Source organism: Xenopus laevis, chromosome 3L (assembly GCF_017654675.1).
Source record: "Xenopus laevis strain J_2021 chromosome 3L, Xenopus_laevis_v10.1, whole genome shotgun sequence".
In the NCBI taxonomy this organism is placed as follows: Eukaryota; Metazoa; Chordata; class Amphibia; order Anura; family Pipidae; genus Xenopus; species Xenopus laevis.
In genome coordinates, this window is record NC_054375.1 from 99102524 (window position 1) to 99115045 (window position 12522).

The 12522-nt window shown below is 36.3% G+C and overlaps 1 protein-coding gene across 3 annotated transcripts in view; it reads right to left on the reverse strand.

Moving 5' to 3' along the window:
* rora.L (RAR related orphan receptor A L homeolog) overlaps positions 1 to 12522 on the reverse strand; it is a 248802-nt gene that overhangs the window by 18572 nt on the left and 217708 nt on the right. For 2 of the 3 annotated variants that reach the window (XM_041586690.1, XM_018252931.2), the window contains one exon: positions 127 to 212. In XM_041586690.1, coding sequence (XP_041442624.1) covers positions 127 to 212 — 86 coding nt within the window. Of the gene's footprint in view, positions 1 to 126; positions 213 to 6083; positions 6193 to 12522 lie in introns of all 3 variants that reach the window. The other variant, XM_041586691.1, reaches the window with a different exon arrangement.

A 12522-nucleotide genomic window follows, 5' to 3' on the forward strand; every position in this document is an offset into this window, starting at 1 on the left:
CTATGGACACTATTAAATCTTATTGTATTTACATGATGCAGCCATGTTGCTTTATATATGTATATATATTCACTAACAAAGTCTGACTATATAATGCTCATGATATGTTTTCACAATGTAATTTACCTTGCAACCCTCGCATGTGATGACCCCATAATGAATCCCTGAAGATTTGTCTCCACAGATTTTGCATGGAATTATTTCAATTTGAGCTGTAGAATGAGAGTAAAGCACAGAGTTAATTATCAAGTTGCACAAGAAGGACAAAGGCAAAGATCTACATGCGTTTCTCCTGCTCCCCCAGGGCTTCCATTTAGAATATAGCTGCTTGTTATCATAAGATTTTAGATAATTAAAATGAACCATGCAATGCGAAGCCCTAGAGTAAATTTGCATGTTTGTTCACACCCCTTCTCATAAACATAACATAGATAAAAAAAGAAATAAATGAACAGTTTAGTTGGAAATGATTCTGCTAGCCAATTTAGGGGCAGATTTACTAAGGTTCAAATGGTTTTTTGGGTCAAAACAAATTCGAATTTAAAACCACCAACTAGAATTTGAATTTGAATTGAGTTATCTCAAGAACGGAGAAAATTTTTGATTTGATTTAAAATTCTTATTTTTACATTTAGGGTGTTATTTACTAAAACTCAAATTAATCTCAGTTTTTTTATGTAAAACAAAGTCCATCAAACTCCCTTCCACAATTCAAACTGTTTTGATTTTTGTTGAAAAAGTTGCACAAAGATTTTTGCACAAAACGTCACGACAAAATAAAGTCAAATTTATTAGAGTTTAAAAAAATTCACATTACTCTAAAATTCGACCTTTGATAAATAACCACCTAAAAGGAGAACTAAACCCCCAAACTAATGAAAATCCCTACACCCTACCCTCCATAGTCCCCACTCCCTGTCCCCCCCGTACAGGTGTTAATACCTGTAAATGGTCTTTAATTACACCTCAATGTAGAGTCAGTGCAGCGGAGCATACGTGCGCCATCTTCATTGCTTCAGGAGTCTTCAGTAAGTAATCAGTGTATTGGCGCATGCGCATTGTAGCAATTTTCCGATCCCGAACAACTGCGCATGCGCCAATTCCCGAAGCTGTGACGATGGCTCCGGTGAGCTTCGCTGCGCTGACTCTGCATCGAGGGGTAATTATAGACTTAGGGACAATTACAGGTATTAACTCCTGTGCGGGGAACAGCGAGGGGGGACTATGGAGGGCAGGGGGTAGGGGTTTTCATTAGTTTGGGGTTTAGTTCTCCTTTAATGCATTATTTTGTCTACCTTAATACCAAGGCCAGCATAAGCTAGGCAAAATAAAACATTTCCCTGTTTATACTGTTTGGACATGTATGTTAAAATATAGCTGTACCACTATCACTCATGTTATCCTTATGTGAAAGGGCAAAGTCACACATAAAGTCACTACTGGCCACCCGTCTGTGTGAGCGGCCGTTTGATCCATTTAAACAACAAAATTCTGATGCAGCTGCCCAATTACATGCAACAGATTGCTAATGGACTTTCAAATGCTTATATTATTATTCATGATGCTTCCACATCAAGACCCACATTTTAGATATACATTGCTGACATCCTGGACATGATCTAACCATAGTACATAAGGTTACAGAGACTTTCTGCTTTTTGTGTGAAAACACATCTTTAATTCTCATTAGGGCCCCTCTCCCTAACGTCTCAGCATACACGTTTTAAGGATTGCAAACAAAATAATATTTTTCCACACACTGACCTAGACCTGTGTTTATTTACACCCCTTCAGAAATACAACAAACATAGCATGTAGATAGCTGCTTCTATTTTATAATCAGTCATAATCAATTCATGTCACCTAAAATAAATGAAAAAATATTATGAGGAATTATAAAGACAATTAAAACAATGAAATTGTATTTACATGAAAAAATAAGTCATAATATTAGCATTGGTTAAAAGCAAAAAAAAATAAATTAAAAAAAAAGCAAATTTCTTAAAGAATCACGTATAAACATCAAAAAATCCAAACACGATGGGTTTGATTGACTTCTGACAACAAGAAACTAGCAGCCTGGAATACAATCCAGTAGTGGAAAGTATCATGAAAGCTAAGTTCACATCTGTCCAATGACACTCTCATAAACAACTTAAAGGGATCCTGTCATCGAAAAACATGTTTTTTTCAAAACACATCAGTTAATAGTGCTACTCCAGCAGAATTCTGCACTGAAATCCATTTCTCAAAAGAGCAAACAGATTTTGACATGGGGCTAGACGTGTTGTCCATTTCCCAGCTGCCCCATGTCATGTGACTTGTGCCACACTTTAGGAGAGAAATGCTTTCTGGCAGGCTGCTGTTTTTCCTTCTCAATGTAACTGAAGGAGTCTCCACAGTCCACAGTTCAAATGAAGTAACATATATGTTACTGCATGCACTCTATATAAATTGCAGCCACAAACTGTTCCCAATGATATTTATAGCCACTGCATTCCTGCACTGCCATGACATGAAATGCAGTTACAAAACACACATACAGACCACTGTGGCCATTATTTTGCCCATGACCCAGGTGAAACACCCAGAGTAGGATGACTTGCAGCAAGTTCACAGTGGAAGATTTATTAAAATATGAAAATTCTTCTTGATTTTTTCGAGCCAAAACCAAAAGTTTTTATTTTTAATATTGTTTTGATTTGGATTTTTTTTCCGAAACAACAGGATTCCAGATATCAGAGCAGGTATTCATCATGACAGTTTTACAAGTGCAGTCTCAACTAAGCTTTTCGATTCATATAGGACTTTCAGTTCAGATTCCATAACATTTATGATAGATGTGTTGGTAGTCAAAAATCTGTTGAGAGGGTGATGAGTATAAGCAAAGGGGTAGCTGGTAAACATGTGTGTGTACCATGCTACAATATGGAGAGGATAGGAATCCTGCATTAGAAGATAAACGGAAAACAGAAAAGGAAAAACACAGGAGCAGGAAACAATTAACACAATTGCCTCACAGATCCTGGGAAGCAGATACTGCTATTTTCAACCTTGGGATGTTGTAGCAAGTAAAAGGGGGTTCGTGGCCCGAAGACATTCGAGTTCATACCAGGTTGTGTGTCAAAACGTGTTAACTGTCAGTTGTTTAATGTCTGGGGGGAAATGTAGGATATAAGTGGAACAGATGTTGAAAAATGTGTATATTTGGGTTGCTTTGTTGATGGACACATACAACCAGTCCATGTGGAATAAGAAGTGTAATTTTTTTGCCAAATATCATAGGTGATCTCCTAAATATATACAACAGTTTGGTAAGATTCTTAATATATTACAAACTATCTGTTGCTTATTCATTTGATGGTAAAGTTTTCCTTAAAGAACTTACTAGCTACAGGAATAGTTTAAATGAACCTTTCCATGCTGGGATTTTAAACAGCATTCATTCTGTGCCAGCATCATATTAAAAGGGATGTCTACCTTCCAAACACTTTTTTTTCAGTTCAGTTCTTTTCAGAATGTTCACCAGAAATAAAAAAAAAACTTTGACTGTTTTTCCAGAATTGAAGTTTAAAGTGTAATCCTGTCTCTGGTGTTTTTTGTTTGGCAACTCAGTGATCCAGGTGCAGATTCTGACCTGTTGCAATTTGCTACATTAGTTGATACATTTCTCAGCAACATCTGTGGAGTATTAGCAACTATTGTATCAATTATATCAGCTGCCTGTAATGAAAACTCATGAATTCTGCTCAGCAGGACCAAAGATAGGAAATGCATCGACATAAGAAGATGAAAAATGAAACTTTAAACTTCAATATTACAAAAACAGTCACAAATAGAAAATGGAAAGTAGTTTTTGAAAAAAAATATTCTGGTGAACTATCTTTAAACAACTGAACTGAAAAAAGTGTTGGAAGGTGAACAACAAACAAGGAAAAGATTTGCTCACCACTAATTTTTAAAAACATAAGGCGAGGATGCAATGAGGTTGTGACCACAAAATAGATATAATTGTATAAAAGTGATGGGCGAATTTATTCGCCAGGCACGAATTCACAGAGAATTCCCGCTATTCGGCCCCGGAGAATAAATTCGCAAAACCGCTGAAAAAATTTGCCAGGGTAAAAAAAAAACGGATGCCGGCGTCAAAAACGGACACCAGCATCAAAAACTAGATGCCGGTGCCATTTCGCGAATTCTTCGCTGGAATTTGGAAATTCACAAATTTTTCGGCGAAGCCCCAAATTCGCCCATCACTGATATAGACAAATACAAGAGGTCCTCTGCACTCAACCCATTATCAATATATTTAAGACAGAGACATTTTGTGCATACTGCTACTGAAAAATGCCTTACCCTTTAAACAAAACAGGGATTGTTTGTCCATATATTGCAATATATTTAAGCTGATGTCAAAGTCATCCCATATCTGGCCAGTCCTACGCTCAATTTTTATCTGATTCATTAAGAATTCTATTGCTTCATTATACATTTTTTTTATCTTAATCTTAGTCCCTTTGTAAAATGTATAACATCTTCACATCTTCTGGATAATCCAAAAAGGTCTGGGTTTTCGGGCGACAACTTGAAAAAATCCCCCCATAACGTTGTGGACACACAATGAAAGAAGAGAGTAAAAGCACAGGAAACAATGAGGAAAAGGTGTGGTTAAGTATTAAATATGATGAAAGAGCCATGTTCATGTTTTGTATATATAGGAAAACAGGGTGTGTATATTATCTATTAAAGGCTTATGTACTGTACACTTAATTATATGTGTAATATGCAGGTGGAGCCTTTGCTTCCATATCACGTAACAACATTATATAACTTGTTTCTGCCACTTTAGCTACAGATACATTACATCAGCTTTCTTTAGGAAGAAACAGAGAAAGATCTTTGGGATAAAGAAAATGGACTGTGAATTATAGTGATTAAAAATAGTTTAATATCCAATTATAATTTCACCTTTCTGTAAACCTGTAATGCTTGAGAAAACTCTACTTTTACATCTGCGTGTAAATACAAAATTTAAAGAGTTTGCACTGTATGGTAATAAAAATAAGAATTTGAACAAGAACAGCATATAGACATAGCTATGCACAGCCCCCCATTTCCCAACTATGCAATGATATACCATCCCAAAACAATCCCAAAAAAAGGAGTTGGTGGAAAAAAGGGATGGTGGATAAAGGGTAGAATTACAAAGGTGACTGGTTACTGGGTAAGAAGGAGGGAGGCCAAAGCACCGCATTGGGGTCTATAAGCCTGTATAGCCTAGGACTAACACCACAGTGGGCTCATTAGTTACACACTTTCACAAACTGAATTATGAAACTCTCTGCTTGTGCAAAAAATTTTATCTTTACCCTGTAACAGTGCACATGTACTGGGACAATTATTTTTCATAACACATTTTTAAAATGATCATGCCATACAAAGAAATATGTGGAGCACCTGAGCAGACCTTGGACCAACAGCCAGTTAGTTGGTCAGCTACAACCAATTGCACTACACTTCAGAGCCCAATGACATTCAAGAACAAGATCGACAATGTGATACTGTTGCTCTTGGCTATTGAATAAAAGGAAGCTGGTTAAACAATTGGGGAAAAACTGAATCTTTTTATTACCCTGGTTACTGCAATCACAAAGTAAGGTTAACTGTGAGACAAACAAAAATCAGCAAGCAACAGGTGATCACAACCAATCAGCAGGTAGCAATTACTGGTAACCTGTTTCAAGGCAAGCCTCTAAGTGCTTGCTAGGGATGGGCAATTTTTTCACCTTGTTTCGCCGTGGAAATGACGCCCATAGACTTGTATGGAGTCGCGCGACAAAAAAAAGATGCGCGTCAAAAAAAAAATTTGCCGCACAACAAAATTGTTTTGGACTCCCGTAGACTTTAATGGGCGTTGGCGACATTTCGCCGCCGGTGAATTTTTGGCGAAACGAAACCGGTCAAATTTGCCCATCCCTACTTGCTATGAGTGACTAGACCTGGGCAAACCTTGTGCCTTTTATTACACTAACCCTATTGCCCCATAATGCCTTTCCCTACTATTATGACAATCTTACACTCACCTGATTTTTTCTTTGTCTCTCCATTCTCCATCACAATACTTCCAAAGTACTGTAGTGTACTATTACGGTTATCTCTCCCCCTTCCTCTTTTGTGTACCCTGGTTCTTTCCTTATTTTTGAAAACAAATAAAGATAGATTTATTTAATTTCAGTATTCATAAAGAATTTATTTGCACAATATTGTTCTTTTAATTCTGTGGGTGTTTAGGAGATTCATGAATGATCTCCAAGTAGCTTACGTTTATGATAAGGTGTAGGAGTTTCTTATTGGACCTTAAGTGCTTAAAGACACTATGGGGCAAATTTACTAAAGCTGGCAAAAATTTGCCAGCGTCATGTCATTTTGGTACTTTGCCGATTTACTAACAGGCGCAAGCGTAACTTTGCTAGCGAAAGAGACTGACACTGGCAGTCATTCGCACTCAATCGCCAGGCGAAGTTGTGCTCTGGCGAAGGGACGTAACTACGCAAATTCACTAAGATGCGCATTTTACTGCACGTTACCTCTTGCGCCAGACTTGCCTTCGCCACCTCAGACCAGGTGAAGTGCAATAGAGTAGATAGAACTTCCTCAAAATTTAGTTGGCGTCTTCCATTTCTCAGGGTGATAGGCTGCAAAAGAGCGAAATTTTTTTGGGGTTATCCTGCTTCCCCCCTACATTTCCTAACATATGGCACATAAACTATACACTGGGCTCATGTGTATGGCAATATAACAACTCTATTTTCTTTTATTAAAGTTTCCCGGGCTTGTGTAATGTGATGTATTTGCTGCAACATATAGGTCCATTCAACATTAACTTCCCGCCGTATGCAAATTAGCCAAGCTAGTACAACTTCGCTCTGCTTGATGAATTAACGCTAGAGCTACTTTGCCAGTGTTCAGCGCCCAGGATGCAACTTCGCATGTTAGTGAATTAGCGTTGTCTGAGTGAATTTCCGCCTTGCGAATTTTTGCCGCTTAGTAAATTTGCCCCTATGTTTGCATCTAATGCCAGAACATATGAAACTATCCTGGACTGTTTCAAGATACAGTAAATCCTCATGGGGCTAAAGCTCCACTAAACAGGATGATGGTAATAATGCACAAAAACAATTGACTCCTAAACCACTGTGTTTACGCTCTTCCAAACTCAAATCTCTTCCCTTTTTTAAATCCAGAAAAAAATAACTGAAGAGACAAACTGTAAGAGCAAACTTTAGCCAACACAAACGTGACAAAATCCAGGGAGGGAAGACTTCAAAGTTTGATGAAGACGATTTGGTCCTAGAATACAGCCCACGTTAGTCAGCTACCTGTTACCATGAAAGGAATTTATTAAACAATTATGCAGAATTCCAGCACAATTTTGCCTGCTGCAACCATGTGCAATATTTTGTACCTGATACCTGAGGTGCAAAGATTTGGGCAGGGCAGGAAGCGTTATGGACAAAAATAAATAACCCTCATTTATAGCGCAGATTTTTAGATAACTGGTCTCTTTTCTTCAAACAAATCGATCCTAGTCATGAAATTGAAATCTTAGGGATATTACAAAACTGATAGTTTTACATCTAAAGTATCTCCATTAGTTCAAGAATATTTTTGATACTTGATACCACTGAGTGAGGTTTTGGTTTATTTTGTTTTTTATTATTTCTTTCCCTTTTATTTTATATGCTTTGTTTTATTTTCCTTTGGAATCTTTGACACAAGTATATGTACTTATTTATTCAATTGTTTGATATGTCATGCAGCAATGCATATTCTTCTCTGTTTAACTTGACATACTTAATATGTAAATCATAATCTGTTGTGTTTATGAAAAGCCAATAAAACGTTTAAAAGAAAAACATTTGAGCCATTTTTTAAAACGGGGGCAACTTGGGATTGTAATGCAAGAGGAGATGCAGAGACAGTACATGAGCACTGCACTAATCATCGATTCAATGTAACAGTGGTGTAACTGGATTTTACTGTGATCCAGAGCAAATTCATTTTAGGGCTCCCAAAATGACCTTTTTTACCAGTATACATATTGAAAGTGCTAATTAATTAAGGCTTCAGGAGATCCCCTATACTTCATAGGCCCCCCTGTTCCCTTGCATTAGATCACAAAGTGCCTTGTGTATTAAAGCAGGCACAACTGGCAAACTGGTACATGGTAAACTATAGATAAGCTCAAGAAGGCACAAGCATATTGTGCATGGTATTTCAGAGCATACAATTCAGCATTAGTAAACAGTTAATAAAGCATATATGCAAATAGGCTTATCATCTTTATTTGTTTACTATGCTCTGATTTTTTTATTTTACATATTTTACAATTGATTCCAGCACTTGTACCCAATACCAAGGGATGACAGTATTAAGGCCTTCTAAATGTATTAAAACTTTTTAAATAGACAGCACCAGACCAATGGGAATTTTCTTAAAAGCCTTTCTTTGAAGGGCTTTATTCAGACGCAATACAGCAACGTTTCAGGCTTACATTAGCCTTTCCTCAAGTATTAAGGATTCTAAATTTATTGCCACGTGTGTGTTTAAATGCAAACACATGTTTAACAGCATATAAACACAAATGAGGTCACAGCAGACCTGGACTGGAATTTAATATAGGCCCTGGCATTTCAACTGCACAACATTTCACAGCCCCAATATTAATTAGATCATGTTTCAGACACTAGAAAATTATACAAATTGCGTTCATATTGTAAAACATTTGAATACAGGCTCATAAGTATTGATCAATTAACTTTGTTTTGCACAATTTTTTTATGCCTTTAAAATAAGAATTGGGAACACATGAATCTTGATTTCTTGTGTAAGAGATCTGGGAAATTGCAGGTGAGAACTCTGAATGATACAATGTAATGAACTGTACTAGAATCGTACAAGACTGCTTAAATAACCTACAGTAGCATGGACCATAGTTAACGGCTCTTCCACTTACTAAACTGGTCTAACCGGCTCCTGGCTGCTCAGGGATATTTAAGAATCTCTGACAGGGATAACTGGATATTAATAATGACACAACAGTGTTAAGAATTTTTTATTATTTGATAATGATAGAGTGCCTATTTTGTTTCCACATTTGGGATTCCTTTACTCTTCACATTCACCCTTTTTTCTATGTTCCCCTTTCCATTTTCATCCTTTCTGTTTTACAAAAGACCTTCATGGTTACAATCCAGGAAGAAAACAAGCCAAAGATATCAGTACTGGACATGCAAGTCATTTTCTTCAGTTTGATTTTTTTTTAAGAGTTTTTCAAATTATTTTGACATTTTTTTAGACCCATTGAAAAGAATAAGTAGAATGCATATTTACTGCAGTTGAGTTTTTTTTCTAAGCTGTTTACAATTTCAATAATCCTGCATTATTTCTACATAGCCCATTTTATTAAAAATTATACTATCCTTACTACTAAGGGTCAGATTTATCAAGGGTTGAATTTCGAAGTAAAAAATACTTGGAAATTCGACTATCGAATTAAAATACTTCGAATTCAAACTTTTTTCACCGAATTTGGCCATCAAACGATCGAAGTTAAATCGTTCGATCAAACGATTAAATCGTTCGATCGAACGATTAAATCGTTCGAATCGAACTATTGGAACGATTTTATCGTACGATCGAATGATTTTACTTGACTTCAAAAAACTTTGAAAAATTAGAAAAATGCTGTATAAGGTCCCCATAGGCTAACATAGCACTTCGAGAGGTTTAATTTGGCGAAGTATTGAAGTCAAAGTTTTTTTATAGAGACAGTACTTCGATCATCGAATATTCAAACTATTTTTACTTCGAATCTAAGTCGAAAGTAAATTCAAAGTCGTAGTATCCTATTCGATGGTCGAAGTATCCAAAAAATTACTTTGAATTTCAAATTTTTTTACTTCCCTCGAATTCACTTCAAACCCTTGATAAATCTGCCCCTTAAAGTGCTTAGTTTTAACTTAAAACTAGGGATGCACAAAAAAACATTATTTTTGGATTCAGTTGACTACCAAATCCTCCAATAATGATTCAGATTAATACTGAAAGAAATACAACCGCTCCCCTTTATATTTATGATAGAGGAAAAGGTACATGACTTTAAAGGTTCAAACTTTGTTTACTAAGAATTTGGGTGAATTGAATTCTGGACTGCATTCCTACAAAAAAATATACAACCAATGTGCAAGTCTTATAGTAAAAATCATTATAAGAAGTCATTTACAACCACAAGTTAAATGAGCAAAGTGCAGCTTTGTTGTTACCACAATGTAGTGTTTCTTTCCAGGGTAACCGGTGCACATTTTCTTTTTGCCGCACCTGTGTTTCACTTTTTGAAACAGGCTACTGTGGGAACCCTGGAGCTAATGCCTGGTTTGGAGGTGGCAATAGGTCCAGGGTTTCCACAGGGACCAGCATCAACAGATGCAACAACACTTTATTTAGAATAGAAGGCAGGAGGAAGGCAGAAAAATGATTTGGATGTGCAAGGAGCACAAGCTGATGCAAGTACCTTTAGTAATGGGCTATTTTGTTTAACTGAATGTGGGGAAATTGGCGGGACCACACCTGTGGTGCAGTAAGTAAATGACTGCTTATGTTTTCAATTTCTAAAATAACAATAATTCTTCTGGCATATTTTGCTAGTAGGCTTAGTGACTTTTAATGTGGCACTGTTGTAGCAGGAAACACTTCCATGTCAGTTTGTCAAACTTCTGCCCTGCATGAACTGCCCCAAATGAACTGTTTGTGCAGTGGAAACATCTTGCAGAAACAGTTCAGGCATGAAGTTGTATACATTACAAACTAACAAAAAGGGAGAGAGATGGAACATGCATCAGAAACAACGTCAGCACAACCATAATAACATTGTGAGCTTAACAATATGCCTTTGCACAGGAGCTGCACAGAAGTCTAGCACTGAGTTTTCAAAAGAGAAACCAACTATATACTTATTATCCTGGCATAAAACATAAGCGATTGAACAAGCAAGTGTTTGGATACTTTTGGAAATTCATAGTTCGTATGATCTAAAAGACAACAGGATGAATTTATCATTAGCTGGTTAATCCAAAATATGTAAAGACCCCATATCTGGAAAGCCACAGGTACAGTACCAGCATTCCAAACAACAAATTCCATTCCTGGACCAACAACACTTTACACACATTTACAGGGCTTTTTTTTAGGGAAAACTGTGAATATAGGAATGATTTTCTTCAGAGAATGCTCTCAAGAAATATATCAGTATATTATTTTACAAAATAAATTGGCCATAAATAAATACATTTATTACTGACTATATTATTGGATTTGTGAAGTTATTATAGGTTTAGAATATTTGTGGTTTAGTGCAATGCTAATGAATCAGGTAACAGGTAATCACCCACTGCACTAATCAAAAGGATTAGCAAAGAAAGATGCAGATTGCTTGATGGAGAACTAGAAGCACAAATAGTACATCTGTTGTGCTGAGTGTGAACCTTGAATTCCACGAACAAAGCAGCACTGATACATTCATTTTCTATTTTTAGTGGTTTCCGAGATATTTGCATTTTTAGTCTGCTAACCCAGGCCTGTGTCTCAATTTACTGTAAGAGTCAGCAATCCTATGGTTAACCAAATCCAGAAAGTGCATGGAAAATGCATAGTCGCGGACACTCTGTGCCTTCAAAAAGATCTTTTAAGCCAAAACTGCCTAGCAGTCTAAAACTACTAGTTGCTCAGTAACCCTGCAGATCCTGCTTGACTATAATTCTGTTAAGGCCCCATCTGCAATTTGGAAAATCTTTAGCCCAGTCACAAAATTCTAGCAAAAAAAATCCCAAATCTGGAATACTTTTACACTTATAGCTGTTCGGAATGCAGTGTATTACAGAAAGCTCAATATTGGAGCAAAATAATCACAAGATATGCATTAAATAGTAAAGAAATGCTGAGATATTATTAGTCACCAATTGTCTGGACCAATATTAAATAAACTCTACCACTAACAGTGTTTAAGAAGTTATACTGTTTATTTTAATTTATACATTATTATAATATTATTCATTTACTGACAATATCTTGCAACAACCCCACAACACAGAACACACCAACGTATGATAATGATATACACAATCCATAAGCATTTCCCTTTGGATTCTAATAAAATGAACATTCTCCCACTGGACATATTATGAACTAATGACTGAGACATGGTCACACATACTAAAAAAGAATAATGAGTAGTTTAAACACAGTTCTTAGAGAGACAGCAAATAATATACTCCTTACAGATTCACACTCCACCAGGTAACTCCAGACAAAATGGAGTGGACAGCTCTGTGTATGTTTAAAGAGCAACAGAGATACATGAAACTCAATTTCCAAGCAACAGGGCACACTCTAGTAACCTGTTTATAGTATAACTATAGTCAATACAGTCAAAAATATTCATAAATCAGTTTCCAGATAAAGACA